Source organism: Mirounga leonina, unplaced genomic scaffold (assembly GCF_011800145.1).
Source record: "Mirounga leonina isolate KUSES-001 unplaced genomic scaffold, KU_Mleo_1.0 Mir_173, whole genome shotgun sequence".
Classification (NCBI taxonomy): domain Eukaryota; kingdom Metazoa; phylum Chordata; class Mammalia; order Carnivora; family Phocidae; genus Mirounga; species Mirounga leonina.
This window is the reverse complement of record NW_023270447.1, coordinates 20,384,343-20,411,359: the sequence shown is the minus strand read 5'-3', so window position 1 is coordinate 20,411,359 and position 27,017 is coordinate 20,384,343. Positions and strand designations below refer to the sequence as shown.

The 27,017-nt window shown below is 39.1% G+C and overlaps 1 protein-coding gene across 1 annotated transcript in view; it reads right to left on the bottom strand.

Moving 5' to 3' along the window:
• Positions 1-22,779, bottom strand: part of LOC118018938 (guanylate-binding protein 7-like) — a 67,338-nt gene extending 44,559 nt beyond the window's left edge. The window contains 2 exon segments of the mRNA XM_035017713.1: positions 21,954-22,081; positions 22,590-22,779. Coding sequence (XP_034873604.1) covers positions 21,954-22,081; positions 22,590-22,779 — 318 coding nt within the window.
• Between the last annotated feature and the right edge of the window lie 4,238 nt (positions 22,780-27,017).

The window sequence follows — 27,017 nt, the reverse complement described above, 5'->3', positions numbered from 1 at the left end:
ACTGTCCACGACTCCTTGCGTATCCTCCTAGCTGGAGGCAGCCCATCCCCTGAAAATCCTTCTGAGGTTTCGGGTGCTAATGGGTGGCAGGTTCCATTTAAACCTGCTGCCTGATAGAGTCCCGGCTTCTCTCCCAGGAGTGTCTTAATGGAGGATCAGTGCACTAGCCAGGCCATCCAGAACCAGGTAAGGCAGTCCAAATTTCTCCGGCTCTGCTTTCAGGGGGAATATGCACCTTTGTGTAATCCAGGGCTTGGAATTAGTCAGATGCCTTGTACTCCCAGGAGTGTGTCCTGTGAGTCAGCCTCTGCCAACACTTGCCCCGCTCCCCAGGTGCCTGCCTACCCTGACCTGCTGGGACCCCACATAGGCAGTAGGCCGCTCCTCAGCTGACTTGGGGCAGGCTAAGCCCTTCTGGTCTGTGGGGCTTGGGCCAATCTTAACCCCCCACATAGACTCCAGGGTGGAGGAAGCCCAGTTGGTGAAAATCATTCAGAGGGGGTGGCTTTAAACTGGCAACAGTCTCCATTTGGACTTGCTCACTACTGAGGTCCCAGACTTTTCCAGCAGCCAGGGCCCCCAGGTCTCACTTATTGGAGGATCACCGGGCCATCAGGCCCCGTCCCTCCCTGGCAATGTCACTAACTCCAATTCTGCCTTCAGGTGCTATATTCCCCACTGGGTAGCCAGGGTTTGTGATTAGTGCTGGATGCCTTGTTCCCACCCACCGCTTGCTCCCAGGGGTCCTCCCTGCCTGTGAAATTCCAGCATGGCCCCAACCACCTGCCATTGTCTTGCGGTAGAGGGAAGCCACTTCCCAAAAGTTGTTCCGAAAGGGCTGCTGCAAATGGGTTATAGTCATCCCCCTTTTGGACCTACTTTCTGATTAGGTCCTAGGCTTGTTTTATTGGATGAAACCCCTTGTCAGCCAACTGGGGTTGAGATCTGATTCCTCCTGCTTTGCCTTCAAGGAGAGTATGTGCTTTTCTATAGGTCAGGTCTTGGAATTAGGTCGATACTTTATACCCCTAAGAGCTTGCTCCTATGATTAGGCCTTGTTGACACTTGTCCTGTTCACAGTCCCCAGCTCCCCTCACTTTTGAGTCCAATGCATGTGCAGTTTGCACCCATTCAGCTGGCCTGGGTGGCCTAATGTGTTTTTTTCCTCCTCTCTTATAAGAGTTGAAAAGCCCTGGTTGTGCTTTATGTAGCATCAGAGGCCCTGGTTCCTTTCATATGCTGGTTAGCTGTTGTTTAACGTGCCACCTCCTGGGTAAAATTTTCTTACCCTCACATGTACCTTGCACTCAGCAGAAGAGTATAGGGAAAAAGAGGGAATGTCTCCTCCCTTTAAGTACATTGCCTAGATGATTGATTATGCATAATAACATCTCATTATAATTATTTACTAGAATTACATGTCATGGCAATATTATCTGCAAAGAAGCGTGGGGCGTTTAGTCTCTTTAATTATAATCTCTTATTCTACTTAAATTAGAAATTCTAATTTCTTATTGTAACTGCAACCTATGTGTCATGTGCCCAGGTAAAAATCAGATGTTCTTTTTCAATGAGAAAAGGAAGAGAATGAATGCTCAAGATAAATACCAGTGTCTTCCACAGCAATCATGAATAACTCTAGAACTTATGTTGTATTGAAGTAGACAGACAATACAACGTTGTACCCTGAGTAGAGAAAGCAGAATGATATATATATGCACAGGATAGTACCTAAATAAAAAAGAAGGAAAATCCAAGTGGAGAGGGAGATACAGGCTTCCAGTTATGGAATAAATGAGTCAGAATAAAAGGCACAGCATAAGGACTACAGTCAATGATACTGTAATAGCCACGTAACAGGACAGATGGTAGCTATACTTGTAGCGAGCACAGCATAATGTTAAACTTGTCAAATCACGAAGTTGTACACCTGAAACTAATATAACATTGTGTGTTAACTGTACTCAAAAAAGAAAGATAATCTGATATCACTGAAGAAAGACTGACCCAAGGAAACTTTCTAAAAGGAGCAAGTTAGTAAAGATAGTTAAAATTGAAAAGTAACAGCATATAGAATGATTTAAAGGATTAAGATGATTAGAAGGTATCTAAATGATTCCTAGGTTTTTCACTTGAATAACTAGATGTCAAAAAGTAACAAAAATTATCATAGTGTCTTTTCAGTGGATGTTGAATTTTTGGGGGGCATGTTTAATAACTTGTATACTCTTAGAACATTTGAATGGAATTGTATAACCCTGAATACATGTATCTCCTGCTAGAAAAGCATTTATTCACAGTTTATCATGCTCATTTGTATCTCCCCATAGTAAGTTCTCATCTCAGTAAGATGAGAAGCAAATTTTCAGTTCATACAGGATACCAAATATTGCTACCTTGAACTGATGTGCAGCTCAGGAAAAAGTTCTGCCTGGGAAGTTAGATACACATTCATTGTATATCTGTAAGACTGTAGTTTATGCATGGAAACTGTAGGAATGTCCTTATAACACTTTGCCCAGAGGATGCATGAAATTAGAATGAGAAAAGCAAAGGACTGATGATGGAGCCCTGAGAACACTAATATTTTGAGTATTACTACAAACAGAATAAGATGTGAGGGAAACTGAGAAGGAGAGGCCAGAGAAGGGCCTAGGAGTTCCAGGAGAACATGCCTCAGAAGCATAGGATGAGTACGTGTCAAGAAGGAGGCAATGATCAATAATATGAAATATATTCAGACAGTTCACATAGAAGGACCAGATATATCATTAGGTTTGCCATTATGTATTACATCAAAAAAGACACACGGAGTACTTGCTATGTGCTGGGCATTATTCTAGATGCTCAGTATCCAGGATTCAAAAAAAAAGGAATACAAATTCCTGCCTCACGAAGCACTAAGAAACCAGAAATATGTGCATGTTAGGCGGTGGGAAGTGCTCTGGAGAAAATGAGCAGAAAATGAGGATACAGCATATTGGGGGTTGAACTTACCGGAGAGTATTCTAAGAGACAAAATGAAGGTGATCTGTGAGCTTGCTGAGGACAGATTTAGTAAATCTGTGGGCTTTGGAGGCAGGTTGGATGGAGAAGTGATCTTGAGAGAAGAGATCAAGAATTTGGCTCTCTCTCAAGTAAGGATAGGGCACATCCCATCAAGAGGAAGAGCAAGCAGGAGAGAGTCATCAGCAAGGGCTGACTAGGAGGGCACCCTTGGAGGATGTCAGGCAAGAGGAACCCAGTGCCATCTAGGGCTGTCCCAACACATTCTGGAGTCAGGCTGTCAGAGTTCAACTAATTTGAACTGATCAGCTGAATCAGAGTTGAACTGATCAGTTCAAATTACTCCTATGAGAGCTTGAAAAAGGATCTTACCTTTGTAAGCCTCAATGTTCTTATCAATATTATGGGTGACAGGTATTCCTTCTTGATTCATTACTGGTTAATAACATTGTTTCTTAATAGGTTATTTTTAAATTCTCCGTATCAATATACTATTTCTCCAATAAGCAAGTAAGGCCATGAGTTCATATGTGTCAATAAGCCCATGTAAGTTGTAAAGTTCGAAGAAATCTAGATAAACTAAAAACCCTTTTGTCAGAAAAAAACATTGGTTTAACAGGCTTCCTCTGAACAATGTATCTTATTTTACATTAGCTATTGAGGAGTAGTATGGAATAATACATGAGTCCTTTCTTGGTGTTACAAGCAGGAAAAATACCAAATATTGCCACCTTGAACTGATGTGCAGTTCAGGAAAACGGAGTTCTTAGAGTTAATATTTCAAAAAGCTTTGGGAAGGAGTAAATGAGCTTACAAAATTGTAGGTTTGGTTTTGTTTGGTTGTTTGCTCCCGGTGACGCCTGAGGGGGAGCGGCGCCTCCCGGGATGCGGCGCGAACGCTGTCCCCCCGCAGGTGCCCGGTCCACGGGACACGCTGAGCGGCCGGAGCTAAGCTCCCCGCGCCGGCCTCCCGCCGCCTTCCCGCGGGCAGTGCGGAGCCTGCGCTTGGGCCTGTGCTGTTCTTGCTAGTTTGTTAACCGAAACGTGCACGCAAAACCAAGTTTAGGAGCGAACTTGACATGGCGCGGGCGCTGCAGTCAGGGGACAAGTTCTCAGCGCCCCTCGCTCGCCCCTCGCGTGCTCCGCCTGCGTCTGGCTTCTCAGGAAACCAGGTGTTCCCTTTGGCAGCGGGAGAGCTGCCGGATATTACAGCCATGCGGCCGTGGAGGGGGGCGGGGTGCAGAGGACCGGAATCGAAAGTACACGCACCGCGTTTGCGGCTCTAACTGCGGGGTTTTCGCCTGTTTCGCCGAGGCGGGAGAGCCGGGCGTGTGAGACACGGCGCGCCGCAGGTGCGAGCGGTTCTTGGCGCCTCGGCTGTCTGGGCTCCCAAGCTCGGCCGGCGCCGCATGCGCAGTCGGCTCCGTGGCCTCAGTGGAGAAACAGAGCCGCGGGCGGGAATGCGGGAGCACGGTGGCCGGCGGCTGCCTGTCTCTCGGGGTGCCTTGTCAGGGGACAGGTTTGGGTTTTGTTTGTTTGAATGGGTTTGTGTGGGTTTTTTTGTAATATTTACTCGCTCATTTCTTATTTTGTCTTTCCTTTCTCATTTTTATAAAAAGTACTCTTGTAGTTAGCATGAATATTCTTTTCATATTAAAAATACTTATATAAGCATTACAGTATTATAAGTTACATATTATATGTATAAAACTAGTATTATAGGGGCCCCTGGGTGGCTCAGTTGCTTAAGCATCTGCCTTGGGCAGGTCATGATCCCAGGGTCCTGGGCTGGAGTTCCCGCATCAGGCTCCCTGCTCAGCGGGGAACCTGCTTCTCCCTCTCCCTTTATCCCCCTTTCCCCTCTCTCAAATAAATATAATCTTAAAAAAAAAAAAATAAAGCAGCTTTTTAATTTTATTTATTTATTTATTTATTTATTTATTTATTTATTTATTTATTTGAGTCAGAGAGAATGAGAGAGACAGAGAGCACATGAGAGGGGGGAGGGTCAGAGGCAGAAGCAGGCTCCCCGCCGAGCAGGGAGCCCGATGCGGGACTCCATCCAGGGACTCCAGGATCATGACCTGAGCCGAAGGCAGTCGCTTAACCAACTGAGCCACCCAGGCCCCCCAAAGCAGCTTTTTTAAAAAAAGGGAAATAAATTGAGGGATGCGGAAGGGAGGGCGTGGGGGGATGGGGAAGGGAGGGGGTGGGGGGATGGGGTAACTGGGCGATGGGCATTAAGGAGGGCACATGATCTGATGAGCACTGGGTGTTATACCCGACTAATGAATAAGTGAACACTACATTAAAAAAAAGACTAGTGTAATAGTCTGGAGATAATCACTGATTTTGTTGCATATTTTTCTCTGCTTATTCTATGGGTTTTGATATCGTGAAGCTTATATAATTTGAGGTTCTGCTTTAAATAAAATAATAAAAACTCAAAAGTAAATGTTTAAAATGAGCAAATGAATCATAAGCACCATTTTTTATTTTTATTTTTTAAAAAGATTTTATTTATTTATTTGACGGAGAGAGAGACAGTAAGAGAGGGACCACAAGAAGGGGGAGTGGGAGAGGGAGAAGCAGGCTTCCCACCGAGCAGGGAGGCCGGCGCGGGGCTCGGTCCCAAGACCCTGAGATCACAACCCCAGCAGAAGGCAGACGCCTAAAGACTGAGCCACCCAGGCACCCCATAAGCACCATTTTTTAAAGCTGACAAATGCTGCAGACATTTTATCTTTTTTTTTTTTAAATTATTTATTTGAGAGAGAGAGAGAGAGAGCACAAGCAGGGGAAGTGGCAGGCAGCGGGAGAAGCAGGCTTCCCGCTGAGCGGGGAGCCCGATGCGGGGCTTGCTCCTAGGACCCTGGGATCATGACCTGAGCCAAAGGCAGCCGCTTAACCCAATGAGCCACCCAGGCGCCCCTACAGACATTTTATCTTAGTTTCCAGTTTTTACTTCTGTTAGGGCACTTCCTATCATATTTGAGTTTCAGTATGAGCAATAATTCCGGCATACAAAGTTGAGGCATACAGATGAACCATTTTAATGCATCTTAAAATTTTATTCCCTTATACTGAGCAATAGAACAAGAATTGAAATTAAATTACTTTTTTATGACATCTTGTCTTCTGGACGAATATGGTAGGAGCTATTTTGCTAGAACAATGTGGTCTCTGGTTCATCAGCTGTTTTCCTATGTCCAGAATGTTCTGAGTGAAATGAGAAGATATTAAGAATCTTACCCAGCTTCATCAATATACTGATGTGTGTGTGTATATATATATATATGTACATATATGTGTGTATATATATATATATACATACCCAACTTTCATCAATTTGTGAAATTGATTCTGACAATAATGAGGTAGAAACTAAGTATCAGCATTTAGATACTAGAGATTCACTTCCATACCTTTTTTAAGTTCCTAATATGACAAACTTGTGTCATAATAGTGTAACCCACTGTGTAAGTAGAATTTCATATTGAAGCTTTAAAATATTTTTCCTTTGATATATTATGTAATGCTATTAATCACATTTTTATTGGAAAGTTGACCTTAAAGTGAGCTTGTATACGTCCTTCCTAATATTAAATGTTAAAATGTACTCTTCTTATGTAATATCATGGTGAAATTAGATTATTGGGTTTTTTTTCAGTTGTCTTTCCTTGGGAGTATTCAGGTTGGGCAATGAGGTGTTTTTTTGTTTTGTTTTGTTTTGTTTTTTTACCTTCAACACTTGAGGGCACATTTTACTAATGCATGTAACCCAAGATGGGACCCATTGTTAATGGATATTTTATAATGACCAAGGCAAAGTTCTCACTCTTGGTGAAACTGTACCTTGAAGAGGCAGATACTGTAAATAAAATGAGAAGTGATCACTGTTAATATAATGTTACAAATAAATATTTGAGTCTCCTTAAAAGCAACAATTAATTATACTTGGAAAAATTATAGATGGCTTCATGAGAGGGTATCATTTCTGCTGGATCTTGAAGGATGACTCTGATTTCATCAAAGAGTTAGGATGAATTGTATTTTAAAGCAAAGGAAGGGAATGAGCAAATATGCAATGATAGTGAGTAAATGCTAGGAATTAGCCAGAGTCCACTGTAGCCAACGAACTCTTTAAGGATGAGGTTGAAAGATCAGTTGCAATCTCGGTCATAGACTTTATCCTGGGGGCATGTAGTCTTTGAAGATTATTAGGCATGTTCAGAGCTGTGCTTGAGGTCCATCACTTTGATAGCAGGAGAAGAGGTAGAATAGAGAGGGGATACTGGAGAAAGCTTATTCAGGAGGCTCTTGGTACAGCTTAGAAGGCATGCTATAGTCCTGCTCTTGGCTTGAATGGAAACATTCCTCCACAAGATCATTCAGGGATGCAGGTTTTTTGCATCTTTTTGTTCTATACCCACTAAGTCATTGTATTCATCTGCAAGATCAAAACTTGACTGCTGCCACATTTGTGATCCCAGACAGTAGGAAAGAAAAGAGATTCATGGAGTACAGGTTCAAAGTTCTCAGGCCCAGATCCACAAGTGACATACATGTACTTCTGTTCATATTATATATAGAACTTAATCACATGACCACACCAAGCTGGAAGTGTACCTAGAAAAATATAATCTCTAGCAGGATTGTATGAACTCATCTTGCAGAAGACAACTATATAATATTTAGAAGTGAAATATCTGTTATAACTCTAAAAGTGTATACAGTGATATCAGAGACAGATTTTTATGGGTCCTGACATTAAACTTGGCCATTAGGAGTGTTGAACCCAAGCTGGACTATGTATAGTGGCCCTGTAATTTCTGGGACACAGACATTGACGTAGGAGGAGGGTGGGCACATGAATAAGGATAGTCTTTTCTCTCCTAACTGGATCCAAGAAATGTACCCCCACTTATGTTTTTGTTTTTCATTTTTTTTATGAGGTTATAAAGATGTCACTCTAGAAAAATAAAAGTATCTAAAGCTATTTAGTTTTTTTTTAATATAAACAAGATTTTTAAAAATTATTATGTGGTAATGAAAGAAAAAATAAATTTGAACTTTCTTCCAGATTCCGTGGTTTGTAATTGTTGCAAGGAAGAATATCTTTTAAAATTATATTCGATAAGTCTCAGTCACAGGAGTGTATTATTGGTAAAATAAGAATTGTCAAAATGGTTTCCTAAACTGATAGAGGTTGATGAGGCTTAATTTAATTGAAATGATGTGTTTTCATATTCTATTAGTTGAACTCCAGAAAAGATGGTCTAGTATCTTGTTTTAGAAATTGTGGGTTTTTTGGTACCTACTGTGCTCAACCTTGGGGATTAGTGAAAATACTCAGACACAAAGAGTCTTATTTTGTAATATCTTGCTACACAAGGTTTGGTGAAAGACCATAAAAGTGGCCTCCATCAGGCAGGTTTGGTGGGGGGCATGAGACATGAGGGAGCTCCCTAGGCTGGACGGGCCACCTGAGCATTCCACAGTTTGTGGTTGCACAGCAATACCTGGAGAACACAGATAACCCATGCCTTCACCAGGAACCTTGAACTGGGTTACAAGTAACAGTAGCCTATCACTGGGGTAGGAACAAGAGCCTAAAGAAAAGACCCATGTGACATAGATATGTCAGGGCTGCTAAAACTGGGAGAGAAACAGTAATACCAAGACAAACCTTCTGGCATTTCAGGCCTTACATAAAGAACAATGTAGTAGCAGAATTGCACTGGGGAAATCTGAGGCTTCTGGTACACTGAAGCAGCTATAGAAGAAGCAAAACCCAGAGCCAACTGAACTACAACTGCATTGAATCAATGCTTGCCACAAATATTGTAACCTAAAAGAGGTCCTACTTCCAGGAATAAATATTATCTCAATCTCAACTATTTTTTAAACAATGCCTAGCATTCAATAAAAAAAAATGAGATACACAGAAAAATCAAGTAAAACTATCCATTGTGAAGAGATAAAACAAGCACCAGAAACAGAGATAGCCCAAGTGTTGGAACAATCAGACAGGGCCTTTAAAACACTATGATTATTGGGTAAAGGGATCTAATGTGTATACACATAAGTACATATGTATGTTCAATAGAGAAATGGAAACTCTGATAGAGTTAGAGGAAAATGCTAAAAATGAAAAGCACAATTTCAGTAATCATATACTATTGTGCATGTAACTGGAATATCAAAAGAAGAAATGGAAAGGAAAGAGATCATGACTGATAACTTTCCAGAATTACTGAAAGACAATAACCCACAGATCCAGAAGTTCAGGGAAGCCCAAACAGGATAAACACAAAGAAAAACACAACTAGGCACACTATAGGCAGAGTAATGAAATCTAAATATAAAGAATAAATCTTGAAGGCTGCTGGAGAAACACGAACATTACATACAGAGAAACAAATGGAAGATGTGAGGGATTTCTTTCTGGAAGCTGTAGAAATTAGAGAAAGTGTAAAAACATCTCAAGTACTGAGTAAGAATGAAAGGCAACCCAAAATTCTGTATCCAGTTAAAAATTTTCAAAATGAATATAAATGTTGATTTCAAAGTAAAGCTGATAGAAATATTTTTTAATGGATTCAGTGTAATCCCAGTGAAAATATAAACCATTGTTTGGGGTATAAGATGATTCTAAAATGTATATAGAAACACAAATGATCAAGTAAAGTCAAATGTACTTTTGAAGTACATTCTAGAAGGATTGGTTAGAACAGAAATAAAAACTTATTAACATTTTAGTAAGTAATATGTTGTAATTTTTGCCTCTGGGTGAGTAAATAGACCAAAAGAGAGAGCCCCCAAACAGGTATACTCATATATTGACATTTAACTTATGGCAGAGGTAACCCTGGGGGTGCCTGGTGGGCTCAGTCCATAGAGCATGTAACTCTTGATCTCAGGGTTGTAAGTTCAAGCCCCATGTTGGGTATACTTAAAATCTTTAAAACAAATAGTAAGAGATGACAGAGTAACCCTTCATAAGGGTGGGGAAATTGATGAGAAAATGAGTGATCCTCCAGAAAAACACTTTACACTTGTACTTTCCACCACACAAGGAAAAAAATCTCAGTGGATTATGGACCTAAATGTGGAAGGGAAAATGATAAATATTTTAGTACAAGAAAAATAATTCATACAGAACACACACACACACAGGCTCCACTACCCATAAATTAAATGTTAGATGACATTAACATTAAAAAATTCTCTTCATGAAAAACACCATAAGAAGAGTTAACGAAGCAAGTCACAGAATGGGAAATGACATTGTCAAATCATCAAGCCAACAAAAACTCATGTCCAGAATAAATTAAGAAATCATACAAATCAAGGAAAAGACAGACTACCCAGTATAAAGACATCAACAGCCCTTTCACAAAAAAAGGACAAAGAACTAGCGAACAAGCATATGGAAAGATGTTCTATCTGATTTGTGTGAGGAAAATGCAATTAACATCTCAATGAGATATGAGCACACAGTCGCCATGTTAAGAGAAGTTAAAAATTCTGATGTCTGATGTGGAGTACAGTCATATTCTGCTGATAAGTAGGTAGATTGTAAGAGAGACTGAAATGATGTTAAACCTGATCCAGGGGCACCTGGGTGACTCAGTCGTTAAGCGTCTGCCTTCAGCTCAGGTCATGATCTCAGGGTCCTGGGATCGAGCCCCGCATCGGGCTCCCTGCTGGGCGGAGGGCCTGCTTCTCCCTCTCCCACTCCCACTCCCCCTGCTTGTAGTCCCTCTCTCGCTGTGTCTCTCTCTGTCAAATAAATGAAATCTTAAAAAAAAAAAAAAAAAAAAACTGATCCAGAAAGACTAGATACAAATCCTCTATGACAAAGGAATTCCACTTCTGACTTTATTACACAAGGGAGTTTTATACCTATGATCAACAAATCCTTAAAAATATTTCATAAAAGATAAACCTGAAAATCCAAATACTTATCAATGATAGAATGAATAAATTGTTATCCTCATACAGCTCAATATTTATAGTTTATAATACACACAACGGACTAGATGAGTTTTACAAATATCTATTGAACAAATGAAGCAAGACACAAAATAATGCATACAATGTAATTCCATTTACAGTTTGAAAGCAGGCCAAGCTAAATTATATTATTTAGGGCTCAGATATCCATGATAAAATCCTAGAAAGGAATTGTGAAACTGGTGATATTGGTTGGCTCCTAGCAGGGTTGTGAGGGTTTTAGGAATACACCTTTAGGCTTTTAGGAATGTTCAATTTCTATAATTTAGGTATTTTTTCCCCCTTTCATCCCTAACTCTGTATATTCACTTCATGACACATCATTGATGGTAAACCACAGGTACTGCCTGTGGGTACAGCTTGAACTCTGGGTCTTTCCTCAGCTTGCCCCATTCCCTAGGAACAGATTTGGTGCCTTGTAAGTAAGGCCAACTGGAAATAGCATATTCATCTTTGGTCCTAAGGTCCAAACTGTGAAATTAAAACAATAGGTAATTTGGCCTGTGACATTGGCTTCCAGATGGTGAATATTGCATGTGAGTAGATTGTTGTAAAGTTGAATGTGCCCATAATACATTTCCAAAACTCTTCAAAGATAGTTCATTTTAGGTTAAGGAATTTTCTAATTTATGACTGTGGCATCATGTTGGTTAAAACCCACTATTAAAAGCAATTGACTTGCATTTTGCCTTTTGTCATTATTGTAGCTCCAAGGCCCTCAAAACCAACAGAGTTGATAGATACAGCATAATCTATGAAAAAAGGCTCATATTAGGAAGTATACAGGCTCTGACTTGCCCAATCTAAGTTTCCCCGAGTGCTCTTTGAAGGGTTCAAGTTCTCGGGACATCCTGGAGTCTGGTAGTTAGAGGGGCCTTCGCATATTACTTGAGGTGCACCAGCCAGAACCTCAACACCAGAGTTAGAGCACTGATTGGACCAGCTACTTAGGAAAAAATCCTTCTCCAATGTAGGAACCTTTTCATTGTGGGAGTAATGAACAAACTTGAAGGAGAGCAGCATCAACCCCTTGTAGCTGAGGAGAGCTGTTACTTTTATAGTGATGCCACTTTTTGCTGAGATGGCATGCCCAGCATGTTTCAGAGAAGTTTGGCAGAATCATCGTCTTTTCCTTCTTTTTCCTTCTGTCTTTTCCTCCTCTTTTCTCCTTCTCTGTAACCAAACATCTTCTCCATCCACAGCCTGTTGAATCAGAAATATGTATTTATTACAAAATTTATTACAAAATATTCCACACATTATTCTGCTGTTTTGCAGGAATATGTCATTTGTGAGCAGATATATTTACTATGAATAGGATAACTAAACACACACATTGTTATGGCCTAAAAATACTACTCCTGAAAAGCTACTTGTGTTTTAGAAAACGTTAGGGTGGCCAGTGACATGGGTGGTGAAGAATTGCACACAGAGTAGAGCAACAAGCAGGACAGTTTATTCACTCTCCAAGGGAGGAGAGGGGCCAACATCAAGAGAGATGTCCGCCCTGAGTTTCTGTCAGGCTGGGCCTTTTAAGGGGTTTTGCAAGATGTGAGAAGGTTGAATCTGTGCCCATGGCTGGAGTGTGGGGAGGGGGTCAATTTTAGCCAGGTAGAAAAGGAAGAGGCCGGCTTTTTGAGGGCTCTGTCTGGGGCTCATCCAGGTTGTGGGTTGTGGTCAGACTAGAGGATATGTTTTGTGGTTGGGGTCTACTTTCTAAGAATGGAGGGCACCATGACCTAGAAAAACAAAGAGTTAGGGCCAAATACAGACACCTGTGAGTTTTTTCTGTAAGCTTGGCTGGGTCGGGGTGGGGGGGGCACTTTAAATAGATTCCTTTCAGAAATCATTATAATTGTGAGGATGATTTAAAATCATTTTGAAAAAGTGTTTGGAATCATCTACTAAAGATGAACATAAGTAGCCAGTTGCCTGCCCATTTCACTCCTAATTTTATATCCAATGGGCATGTATGCACTTACCAACAAAGCAGAATAATCATAGCAGAAGTATTTATAATGTAGCTACTGTAATATCATAAGTGCTCATTCAGACTAGAATAGTGTGATAGGTTTAAAAAATGGCCTGTCAGGGGCGCCTGGGTGGCTCAGTCGTTAAGCGTCTGCCTTCGGCTCAGGTCATGGTCCCAGCGTCCTGGGATCGAGCCCTGCATCGGGCTCCCCACACGGCGGGAGGCCTGCTTCTCCCTCTCCCATTCCCCCTGCTTGTGTTCCCTCTCTTGCTGTGTCTCTCTCTGTGAAGTAAATAAATAAAATCTTAAAAAAAAATGGCCTATCGAAGATATATTCATGGCCTAATCCCCATAACCTGTGAATGTTACCTTTCTTGGAAAAAAGGGCCTTTGTTTTCTTGATCTGGGTAATAATTATAGAGATATGTTCATTTTGTGATATTTCACTGACTATATACTTTTTAGCTGAGCATTTTACAGTTTCTATGTTATATTTTAATTGAAAAGTTAAAAAATTTTCTCTTAGAAGTCCTTATATTAATATAAAGGCCCGTTGAGATTTTTAATTATCTATCTTGATCACAAAGCAAAAGAAAACAAACATGCTTCAAACTGCTACCTCTTCTCTGTCAAAGTTATCTAATAAAATTGGGGCACTTGGGGGATCCCTAGACAATATAAATTAGAATTCTTACCCAAGCCAAAAGAAAATAGTCTCAGATCCTAAAATGACTGATCAGTGTGTCAAAAGAGTTTGTAATTATATTCCACTCTAATCTGGGAGATACTAGTCAAGAACTCATTGATTCTGTGTGTCTTTCCTCTTGTCTCCTTAAATTTCTGTTTGATAACTTTTTTGTAGTTGATAAGGTCTGGAGTTACTCATTTCTCCATGAACGTAAAAGTGGTTCCAATTTCAAGACAAAGTTTATGACTTTATTTTCTATTAATATAGCTGAGACTGAAAGTGACAGTAGAGCAGGGCTACTTTGAAATTGGTCTAGTGCTGAGAAACCAGCTGCTTTTTCCTATGATCAATGCCATCTATCATTTATTCCAGTGAACTAAAAAGAGTTTCAGGGACAATTGAATGTTTTGTGAACTTTGTATGTAGAAGAACTGAATTTTTTGTGCATCCTCCAAACTGCTTTCCAATAAATTTATTGTTTGTAGATAAATTTGGAAATGTCAGTTAAGAATAATTCATGGTGTGTAATATTCTGTTCCTGAAAAAAAGCCTTATAAATCAATAATATATAAATAAATATGTATTCCCAAAAGAATATATAATCCAAAATTAACAGTGTTTCTAGCTCAGCAATATGTTTTATAACAAAGTGTATTCCACACATTGTTTTGCTAGTTTCAAAGGATTAGAGGTTATATTTTATTTTTATACTTTTATGTATATTATGAATTTCTTTTCAATGACTGAATTATTTTTATAATCACATAAATATGTATACATATATATGTGTGTGTATATATATATACACACACATATATATAATGCATTTTTCCACTTTGGTTAAAGAAAAGCACTTCTGGAAAGCTATTTCTGTTTTAAAAATCATTAGAGTTTTGAAGATGGTCTAATGCATCACCTAATGTACTTCAGCTTGAATGATTACTATACTGTGTATCTATATGTATATGATATATGTGTGTATATACATATAGACTTGACACAGTATGTATATGTAACTACACAGTATGTGTGTGTGTGTGTGTATATATATGTATATATATAGCGCCAACACAGTGTATATATGAAACTAACTACACAGTGTATATATACCTGCTAATGAGAGGCATTGTGAAACTCTTGAAAAGAGTATGTATACTGACCTCTCTAAAACCATGAAAACCTTTGGCCTGGATTTCTACATTGTGAAGACTTAAAGAGTTCAATGGTAGTTTAGTCAATGTATAAATGCTTGGATGTAACCCAAGTAGGCATAGAGACTTTAACTCTACCATATCACACAACTATAAGCAGTGGAAAATCAGACTTTTCACAACATGAACAGAAACCACTTTTAGACACATAGCAAGTGAGTGAAAATGGGGAAAATGTCAAGGAATATTGGTAAGTGGTTAAGCTAAAAGCAAAGCACTCAATATAATGCCAGTTTAGTAGCAGTTCTTCTATTGTGTGACCTCTATTTTAGTCAAGTGTAAATAAATTAAGGCCTATGTCCTTACATGACTCTCAATGTAAATTCCTCATAAATAAAACAGGACTCAGAAGGTCTGCCTGGCATCCTATCCTAGGCAAAGTTCATCAGGTGATTAGGAGATTATATGCAGGTTCTCTACTCTGACTGCCCAATCTGAGACATGCATGTGGCATGCTGAGCACATGGGAAGCAACTACAGCCAGTATGCCAATGTGACACCCATAATGATATCCTGTAGCTTCTTTTTCTTTATTTTCTTCTTCTTCTTCTTTTTTTTTTTTTTTGAATCCTATAGCTATTTTTTTTTTTTAATTTAAATTTACTTAGTTAACATACAGTGCAATATTGGTTTTGGGAGTAGAATTCAGTGAGACATCACAAACGACACCCAGTGCTCATCACAAAAAGTGTCCTCTTTAATACTCATCACCCGTCTAGCCCCATCTCCCACCCACCTCCAACCATCAACCCTCAATTTGTTCTCTGAGAGTCTTTTATGGTTTGTTTCCCTTTCTCTCTCTCTTTCCCTCCCTCCCATATGTTCATCTGTTTTGTTTCTTAAATTCCACATATGAATGAAATCACATGGTATTTGTCTTTCTCTGACTTATTTCACTTAGCATAATACATTCTAACTCCATCCATGTCATTGCAAATGGCAAGATTTCATTCTTTTTGATGGCTGAGTAATATTCCATTATATATATACACCACATCTTCTTTATCCATTCATCAGTCGATTGGCATTTGGGCTCTCTCCATAGTTTAGCTATTGTTGATAATGCTGCCATAAACATTGGGGTGTATGTATCCCTTTGAATCTGTATTTTTGTACCCTTTGGGTAAATACCTAGTTTACCTCTTTAGTGAGGTTTATTCCTAGGTATCTTATTGGTTTTGATGCCATGGCAAAGGGGGTTGATTGCTTGATTTCTTTGTCTACTTCATTGTTATTGGTGTATAGAAATGCAACGGATTCCTGCACATTGATTTTATATCCTGCCACTTTGCTGAATTCATGTATAACTTCTAGCAATGTTTTGGTGCAGTCCTTCAGGTTTTCTACATAGAGTATCATATTGTCTGCAGATAGTGAAAGTTTGACTTCTTCCTTGCCTATTCAGATGTCTTTTACTTCTTTGTGTTGTCTGATTGCTGAGGCTAAGACTTCCAGTACTGTGTTAAATAGTAATGATGAGAGTGGACATCCTTGTCTTGTTCCTGACTGTAGGGAAAAGGCTCTCAGTTTTTCCCCTAGGGATGATATTAGCTGTGGGTCTTTCAGATATGGCTTTTATGATGTTGAGGTGTGTTCTGTCTATCCCTACTTTGTTGAGGGTTTTTATCAAGAATGGATGCTGTATTTTGTCAAATGCTTTTTCTGCATCTATTGAGAGGATCATATGATTTTTATCCTTTCTTTTATTAACGTAGTATATCATGTTGATTGATTTGGAATATTGAACCAGCCCTGCTGCCCAGGAATAAATCCCACTTGATCGTGGTGAATAATTCTCCAATGTACTGTGGATTTGATTTGCTAGTATTTTATTGAGACTTTTTGCATCCATGTTCATCAGGGATATTGGCCTGTAATTCTTTTTAGTGGGGTTTTTGGAATCAAGGTAATGCTGGCTTTGTGGAATGAATTTGGAAGCTTTCCTTCCATTTCTATTCTTTGGAATAGTTTGAGAAGAATAGGTACTAGCTCTTCTTTAAATGTCTGGCAGAATTCCCCTGGGAAGCCATTTAGCCCAGAGATTTTTTTTTTTAAAAGATTTTATTTATTTATTTGAGACAGAGAGAATGAGAGAGAGAGAGAGAGCACATGAGAGGGGGGAGGATCAGAGGGAGAAGCAGGCTCCCTGCCGAGCAGGGAGCCCGATGCAGGACTCAGTCCAGGGACTCCAGGATCATGACCTGAGCCGAAAGCAGTCGCTTAACCAACTGAGCCACCCAGGCGCCCATAGCCCAGAGATTTTTGATTACTGATTCAATTTCTTTACTGGTTATGGGTCTGTTCAAGTATTCAATTTCTTCGTGTTTCAGTTTTGGTAGTTTGTAAGTTTCTAGGAATTTCTTCCAGATTGTCCAGTTTGTTGGCATAGTATTCTCTTGTAATTGTTTGTATTTCTGTGATGTTGGTTGTGATCTCTGTCATTTGTGATTTTATCTATTTGGGTCCTTTCTCTTTTCTTTTTGATAAGCCTGGTAGGGGCTTATCAATTTCATTAATTTTTTGAAGAACCAGCTCTTAGTTTTGTTAATCTGTTCTACTGGGTTGTTTGTTTCTATATCATTGATTTCTGCTCTAGTCTTTATTATTTCCCTTCTTCTGCTGGCTTTAGGCTTTATTTGCTGTTCTTTTCTAGCGCTTAACTTTAAGTGTAAGTTTAGGCTGTATATTGAGACTTTTCTTGCTTCTTGAGGTAGACCTGTACTGTAATATACTTTTCCTCTTGAGACTGCCTTTCCTGCATCCCAAAGGTTTTGGGCTGTTGTGCTTTCAATTTCATTTGCTTCCATGTATTTTTTAAATTTCTTCCTTAATTTCCTGATTAACCCATTCATTCTTTCATAGGATGTTCTTTAACCTGCATGTTTTTGAGGTCTGCAATTTTTTTCTTGTGGTTGACTTCCAGTTTCATAGAATTGTGGTCTGAAAATATGCATGGTATGATCTCGATCTTTTTGTACTTGTTGAGGGCTGATTTGTGACCCAGTGTGTGATCTATTCTGGAGAATGTTCCATGTACCCTCGAGAAGAATGTGTACTCTGCTGTTTTAGGACGAATTGTTCTGACTATATCTGTTAAGTCCATTTGGTCCAGTGTGTCCTTCAAAACCATTATTTCTTTGTTGATTTTCTGCTTAGATGATCTGTCCATTGCTGTAATTGGATGTTAAAGTCCCCTACTATTATTGTATTATCATCAATGAGTTTCTTTATGTTTGTTATTAATTGATTTATGTATATGTGTGCTCCCAAGTTGGGGGCATAAATATTTACAATTGTTAGATCTTCTTGATGGATTGACCCCTTAATTATGATAAAATGCCCTTCTTCATCTTTTGTTTTAGTCTTTGTTTTAAAATCTAGTTTGTCTGCTATAGGTATGGCTACTTTGGCTTTCTTTTGACATTTGTTAGCATGATAGATGGTTCTCCACCCCTGACTTTCAATCTGCGGGTGACTTTAGGTCTAAAATGAGTCTCTTGTAGGCAGTATTTAGATGGATCTTGCTTTTTTATCCATTCTGATATCCTGTGTCTTTTGATTGGAGCATTTAGTCCATTTACGTTCAGAGTGATTATTGAACGATATGAGTTTAGTGCCCTGTGTTACCTGTGGAGTTGGTGTTTCTGGTAATATTCTCTGGTTCTTTCTAGTCTTTGTTGCTTCTGGTCTTTTTTTCTCCCCTCAAAGAGTTCCCCTTAAAATTTCTTGCAGGACTGGTTTAGTGGTCACGAACTCCTTTAGTTTTTGTCTGTCTGGAAAACTCTTTCTCCTTCCTTTCTGAATAACAGCCTTGCTGGATAAAGAATTCTTGGCTGTATATTTTTTCCATTTGGCACACTGAATAATTCCTTCCACTCCTTTCTGGCCTGCCAAGTCTTTGTGAACAGATACGCTACAAAGCTGATCTGTCTTCCCTTGTAGGTTAATTTTTCCCTTGCTGCTTTCAGGATTCTTTCCTTGTCTGTCTATTTTGTGAATTTGACTATGATATGCCTTTCTGATGGTGGACTTTTCTTGAATTTAATGGGAGTTCTCTGTGCTTCCTGGATTTTGATGTCTGTGTCCTTCCTCAGATTAGGGAAGTTTTCAGCTATAATTTGTTGGAATACACCTTTTGCCCCTTTCTCTCTCTCTTTATCTTATGGGACTCCTATGATATGAATGTTATTACATTTTACTAGGGTGCTGAGTTCCCTTCTTCTACCTTCATGGTTCATTACCTTTCTTTCCCTCTTCCTTTTGGCTTCATTATTTTCCATAATTTTATCTTCTGTATCACTGATTTGTTCCTCTGCTTCATCCATCCTTGTTTTTATGCCGCCTATTTATGTTTATATCTCGGTTATAGCATTTTTAATTTTGGCCTGACAAGATTTTAGTTCTTTTATCTCTGTAGTAAGGGATTCTCTAGTGTCTTCTATGCTTTTTTCAAGCCCAGCTAGTATCCTTATAATTATTGTTTTCAATTCTAGTTCAGACATCTTACTTATGTCTGTATTGATGAAATCCCTGGCTGTGAATTCTACCTTATGTTCTTTATTTTGGGGTGAATTCCTCCATTTCATCATTTTGCCCAGAAAAGAAAAGAAGACAGAAAAAACAACACAAAAAAACTGAAACAAACAGACAAAGCAAAAAACGAAGGAAGGAAAACAAAAACACAAAACAAGAAAACAAAAAAACCCACTAGATCCTGGGTGTGTTTTGGTCTACTTACTAAGTGAATCTAGATCCTAAAATAAAAAAATAAGATAAAATGAAAGTAGAAAAAAATAAAAAATATATATGAAAAGCATATAAAATTTAAAAAGTTAATAATAAAAGATTAATAAAAGATTTGGAACTATAAGAAAATAAATGAAAAAATAATAAATTTAAAAGAAATAAAAGTAAAAAGGAAGCTCAATCCTATGTCCCCTAGAGCTGAAGCTTTGTAGCACTCTATGATCAATAAATTTGGTGCAAGGTAGTTGTTTGTGCTGGTCTTCTCGGGGAGGGGCCTGCTGGGCTGATTCTCAGGTTGACTTGTTTCTGTGGAAATGCTTCTCCAGGAGCATGGGGGCGGGGCTTGGTGTAAGCAGCTCTGGCCTCCAGTAGGTGGACTGTTTTGCTCCCTGAAGGCTTTCCAAAGGTGGTTGTTTTTCTACTTGTAGACTTGCAGTTTTTGTTCTCTCAGACCTCTGATTGACTTCTTGGGTGTTCAGACTAATTTGATAGCTATCTAGCCATGTTTGAGGGATGAGAGAAGCTCAGGATCCCCCTACTTCTCCACCATCTTAACTCTTCCCCCTTCAGCAGTTTTCCTTAGAACTAGTTAGGTATTTGCAATGGATAGTCAAAGTTAGTGGGGTAACCAGAGTACTTAAAATCAAGATTTTCATCAAAAACACAAAAACAAGTATTGGTGAGGATGTGGAGAAAAAGGAACACTTGTGCACTGTTGGTGGAAATACAAACTGCTGCAGTCACTGTGGAAAACAGGGTGGAGTTTCCTCCAAAAATTAAAAATAGAACTACCATATGGATCATATGGATCCAGTGATTCCACTACTGGAAATTTACCCAAAGAATACAGAAACACTAATTCAAAAAGATACATGAACCCCTAGGTTTATTGTGACATTATTTACAATTGTCAAAATATGGAAGCAATGCAACTGTCCATCGACTGATGAATGGATAAAGAAGATGTGGATATACGCACACATACATACATACACACAATGGAATATTACTCATCCATAAAAAATGAATTCTTGCCATTTGTAATAACATGGACCTAGAGGGTATAATACTAAGTGTAATAAGTCAGATAAAGACAGATACCCTATGATTTTACTCATATGTGGAATTTAAGAAACAAAACAAAAAAAGAGACAAATGAAAATAAAAAATAGACTCTTAACTGTAGAGACCAAACTGATTATTACTACAGGGGAGGTGGGAGGGAGTAGATGGATGAAATAGGTAAAGGGGATTAGAGTACACTTACAGTGATGAGCACTGAGTAATGTGTAGAATTGTTGAATTGCTATATAATACAACTGAAACTAATGTAAAACTGTACATTAATTATATTGGAATTTTAAAATAAAAGGAAAAAATCAAGATCTTCAATTGTGTAAAACAGATTTGGCCTGTACACATAATATGTATATCTATTTTATTGACTAGTTATTATACACAAGACATTTCACATTACTGGTCTTGTCTAATACTCAAAGCAATACTATGAGATATGTTTATAACTACGTTTTCATGTTACAGATGTGGAAACTAAAGCACAAAATGAGGTAACCATTTTGATTTTGTGGCAAATCAAAAGCAAAATGAAAACATGAAAAACAAGGGAAGTGCAAGGGAAAGATTCTGTTGGGTGCTAGAGCCAGCTCATACCAGCTCACAAGAGCTGATTGTACACTCATTGTTCTGAACCATGAGTTTAGTGACTTCACTTTGGAAGCTTGGAATTCGCTTTGATGGAAATATTTAGAAAACTGGCAAGTGCTACAAATCAAGTCTTCCTCCTAACCCCCACACAGTGGGCTGGTTGTTAAATACCAGTATAGAAGTGGAAAAAGCCCACGTGTTTACTGTTCAAATGCTAAGTTGGTTAAGATCAAAAAGAAAATAAAAGATCTGGGGAGATTTGCTCGTCAAAGTCAGAAAGCTACAAGTGCCAGAGCCCTTATTTGAACCCAAGATCCTCTGACCCAGAGCTCACTACTAATCACTCTTCTCTGCAGGATCAGACTCGTGAGAGTGGTTTTATTTGTACCATCTTTTCTGCATTTCAGTTAACTGCCTAGCTCTACATTAGTGTCTTGTCCCAGTCATGATTCTGGCTTATAAATACATTTTTCTCATCTCAGATTTCCAAATTTTGATTAAAATATTAATTAAAAATAGAAAGGGAAAAAAGGTATACTCTGTCAAACAGAAGTACAAATTCAGAAAAACAAACACAAGAACAAACCTCCCTGTGTAAAGAATGTTCAGAGGTGAGGAGGAATCAAAAGGAATTCTTGTTCCTTACCTTTTCTACATGTCCTAGACCCTCTGTGTCAAGAAGAACTAGGGTGTGGTTTGGCTTCTTGGGATGAGGCACACACCACATCCAGATACCCTTGGTGTGAGACTGCACCGTGGTTCCAATAGAGAAGCCTGCAAGGGGGAAGGGAGAGGTAGTAAGAGAGGAGGGGATCTGGAAGTTGGAGATCTTCCTGACAACTGAGCTAGGGTTTAAGGAATGCACGATGAGGACACATCAAAAAGTATAGCCAGTATGGATCTGAATTAGAATAGAAGAATGGGAGAATGAGAGTATCAAATACCATACGTTGTAAATTTGATGTTTTTCCTTTTTACAGGAATGTCACACATTTTAGTAGTTTATAATTACATGTGTAGAAATTATTTTATTGATGTCTTCCTCCTCAAGATTGGAAAATATGCTTTTTCTAGGGAGAAACTAAGAGAAGAAAAAGAGATGATATGTCAGGAACAGACCTCTGCCTTTGCTTCCCAGAAGATAATTAGCCACCTGTAGCCCAAACATTAGCTTTTGGCATTACTCCCTGTCTCTAACTTTCTCTCCTTTCATCACTGCACTCAGTGCTGGCAGTGTGGGTGGACAGAAAGGACTTGGCAGAGCTTTGTTGGTGCCACTCACCCTTGTTCTTTCCAGCCAGCTTGTTCTTCAGGTAGGATTTGCCTTTGCGGTAGAGGCCCACAATAGCCACCACAACAAGAGGATTCTTATTGGCTGCCAGGATCTCCAAAGCTTCCTGATTAGCCACCAGTTGCCCTCTGATGTTCTCAATGAAGCACACTGGGGCTGGCATGTGGGTCTTTGGTGTCATGTCTATGGTGTGACTTTGTCTGCAAGGGAAGAGATGAGATAGTTCAAAATTTCTGGTTTTACAGAAAAGAAAGTCATTTTGCTTCCTGAACTTGGGGACATACTACTTCCCAAAATGGCCAATGTTTCTTTTCTTTTTTTTTTTTTTTTAAAGATTTTATTTACTTATTTGACACAGAGAGAGTGAGAGAGAGAGAGAGCATAAGCAGGGGGAGTGGCAGGCAGGCAGAGGGAGAAGCAGGCTCTCCACCGAGCAAGGAGCCCGATGTGGGACTCGATCCCAGGACCCTGGGATCATGACCTGAGCCGAAGGCAGCCGCTTAACCGACTGAGCCACGCAGGCGCCCCATGGCCAATGTTTCTAAAGAAATTTTTGAAAAAAAGACAGCAAAGAGGGTCATAGTAAAATAAGTTCTAGGCCCTTCTCAGGACTATTACAGGCTACCCCATTGGTTCTTAAGTATTTGGTGGGCATAAGGAAATCCATTTCCTGAGTTTTACCTATTTTTAGTTTAAATCTGACTCTTCCCTTTAGGTTTTTGGCTTGCTTGTGTTCCCTAGTTTTTACCTTCCCGAATCCTTAGATTGAATCTTTATGACCACCATTTGTTATATTATACTTCTTGCTTTTACCATTTATCAACTTGTTTCCCTCTAATGTAGGGCTATGTCTAGTCAAACTGTATTATACTAAATCCTGCCAGGTCATTATGTAGCATAATCTAACAAATCATAATTGTTTACTTCTTATAGCTGTACTTTTTAAAAAACATTTGTTTGTTTGTTTGTTTATTTATTTATTTATTTATTTATTTATTTATTTAGAGCTTAGAGAGAGGACACACAAGCCAGGGAGGGGCAGAAAGAGAGGGAGAGCGAGAACCTCAAGCAGGCTCCATGCCCAGCACAGAGCCCAACACGGGCTCCATCTCAGGATTCTGAGATCATGACCTGAGCCGAAACCAAGAGTCAGATGCTTAATCGACCGAGCCACCCAGGTGCCCCTTATAACTGTACTTTTAAGGAGTTTTTCATATAGCTGTAGTAGTGCCTTCTTCAATCAAAACTTCAATTCATGATTGTTTTATGAATGAGAGTGAGAGTGAAAATACCTTTGTAAATAATACTTGGCCATTGACTTCTGGGCATCAATTCCTGTAACCTGAAGAGTTGCTGATAAAGCATTTTTAAGAAAATGTTTGGTTTTCTGCCTTGCCTTATTATAAGAGCAATTTTCTTCCATTTTAGAAGTGATTATTTACTACAGAAACTAAAAATCCAATATCTGCTTGACTTTCACTAAAATCTTAATTGAAAAGTTATGGATTCTCTTATTATCCAGTGGTAGAAACTGCTTTTTAAAAATTATAAGAACTCATTCTCCCCTCTTCCTAATAGCTAATGCACTGGAGATTATTCAGGTGACAAATAAAAACAAACTGCTTAAGAGCAGATCATAGGTGATCCTTTGCAAATGGCACAGCACCATGGACATGGGAGCCAGGAAATGCCCAGGCCAACCCAAACCCAAGGAGGGACTCCATGATTTTACAGACTCCAATGCCAAGTCTATTTCCATTCTAATGCATCTCCAATATAATATTGGTACTGTACATTTGTAGAGTTCTGGTTGCCTGATTTACATAAAGCAGGGGTCATAATCATTTTTAGATTACAAGGATATGGGGAACTGGCAGTGATGATCTACAGTTAGCTAGAAAAACAGAAGATACACAATCCAAATCTATTTGCAGATATTGGAGGCTTACAAGCTTTTGTGCTTTAGGATGCTGTCACTAATGGGAGAGGGAACTATGGGTCTGAATTTTCAGACCTCCTAAAGAATAACATTAGCACTGTGTATTTATATTAATAGAAGTATTTTACACATTGCCCCCAAATATTATCTGGGTGACATCTTTAATGCTTTTAGGAGAGCCCAATCTCCAAAACATCTTTGCAGATTCAACATGAACACACCCATATATAATTAACGGTTGCTCTGCCTTTCCTAGCCCGGCCTGTGATGTGTGCTCTGAGATGCATTCTTTTTAACTCTGTTAGAGCCTCATAAACTTTTGTAAATAAAAACAATGCAAAAGGGGTGCCTGGATGGCTCAGTCATTAAGTGTCTGCCTTTGGCTTGGGTCATGATCCCATAATCCTGGGATCAAGCAGCACATCAGGCTCTCTGCTTGGCAGCTAGTCTGCTTCTCCCTCTGTCTCTGTGATCTCTCTCACTTTTGCTCTCTCCCAAATAAATAAATAAAAATATTTTTTTAAAAAATGCAAGAATGGATCAACACACACCCACAAATACACATTTGGCTTTGAAGTAAGGCAGACCTGATTTCCAATACTAGCCCTACAAGTGGCTATTTGTATGACATTGGCATTTCTACTCAACACTCTTAGCCTATTTGTGAAAAAAAAAAAAAATAGAGGTAAATGTTTATTTATACCAGTATAACTTCTAGCTTAGAAAAGAGAGCTGAAAGAGAAGGGGAAAAAAGTATAAAAAAGGAAAATGCCAAGAACTATAGGAGAAAAGGCTCAGAAGTGCTAGTGATGGCGTGTCTAGAGGAAATCATCTCTGTTATCAGCCATACAATTCTAGTTGGTTTTGTTTGTTATTATTGTTTGCTTTTGCTTTGTTTTGCATTGTTTTTGGTTTGAGTTTGGAGGGGGAGGAAAGGCTTTTAGCAAGGAGATAAATGGAAATCAAACAAGAAGAAAATGCATGAAGCATGTGTCGTGGCAAGAAATCCAAAGGTATGAGCTCTAAGGAGCAAACAAAATTGCCAGACAGTATTGATGGGTCAAGTTGGGCAACTCAAATTAAATGATTCATGATAGTAGAGACAATAGAGGAGAAACAGAATCTAGCCCAAGAAGCCCTAAGGAACGAGTGCGTGCCGGAAAATAAACATTAATTAATCCAGGATTATTTCTAAAGGAAGAAATCCATCTTATTAGGTTCAAGTCTATGACTAAAAGTATATAGTTGTTTTCATTGAACCTCTTCATTGTTCACTCTGAGTTTCAATTTTTTTCTTTTTCCGTTTTTAACAATGTAAGCAAGCTATTTACCTATATCCCATTCATTGCTCTTTCTGGCTCTACTGCACCCTATCCTGGATAGAAAGTTTTGAAAACATTCTGACCCTTGCAAATCTTTCCCACCCTTGCTCCAGTCTTCCTTAACTGTAAATTCAGTAGCAGAGATCCTTTAGAGCTGGTAAGAAAGCTGCTTCCCTGAGAATGTCTTAAGAGTTCTTTGTCCCTCAGTTTAGGTGTGTTGGTTTCTGATCTACTTCTTCCCCAGTCCTGGGGATTTCTTACCCGCCCCCGGCCATCAGAGAACAGATGATTAGAATGTGAAATAGAAACTGAAAGTAGCAAGGGTCTTCAAAGCCTCACTCACTACAGAAACTAAAACCACAAGGCAAGCTGAGTGACTAGTCATTTCAATGGTAATTCCCTGTGTATTTTCTGGTGGAGAGCTGGATGTTTGGCCTGAATTCTCAGAAACTGCATGTGTTAGTGGAAGAGACTGTTTCTGCAATTTTTGAGATTGAGATCAGTTGTAATTTTTTTTTCTACTCTAAGCCTGGTCCTCAGGGCTGAAAGGAATCACAATAAGTCCACAGTTACAGTGAATATAACCCCAAAGTATGTCTGAGTTTTGTTAATATACCATTTTTGTTTGTTTTTGAGGAAGCAGCTTTTTTTTTTTTTTTTTTTAAGATTTAGTCATTTATTTTAGAGAGCACACGGGTGGGGGAGGGGCTAAGGAAGAGGGAGAGAGAAAATCCATGCAAACTGCCTGCTCAGTACGGAGCCCGACCTGGGGCTCTATCCCACAATCCTGAGATCTTGAACTGAGCCAAAATCAAGAGTTGGGTACTCAACCGACTGAGCCACTTAGGCACCCCAGGATGCGGCCATTCTGTGCAACACACAGAATAAATTGCTGTATAATTTCGGTGAAAGAAAATTAACTTTCTAAGGAGACAAATGCTGACAAGTTTTAAAGAACTTGTAAAATGATCAGTCATTACTGGGTCAACAGTTTTTTGTAACTGTATCTTTCACAAGTCAAGCAAATATTCAAACCAAACACTCTGAATACCTAGTAGATACTGCAGTGTTCAAAGACAAGCAAGAAACAAACACATTATAATCTCTATGAGGAAATTTCTGTCTCGATAATGCAATCTACTGCCTCCCCCACAACCC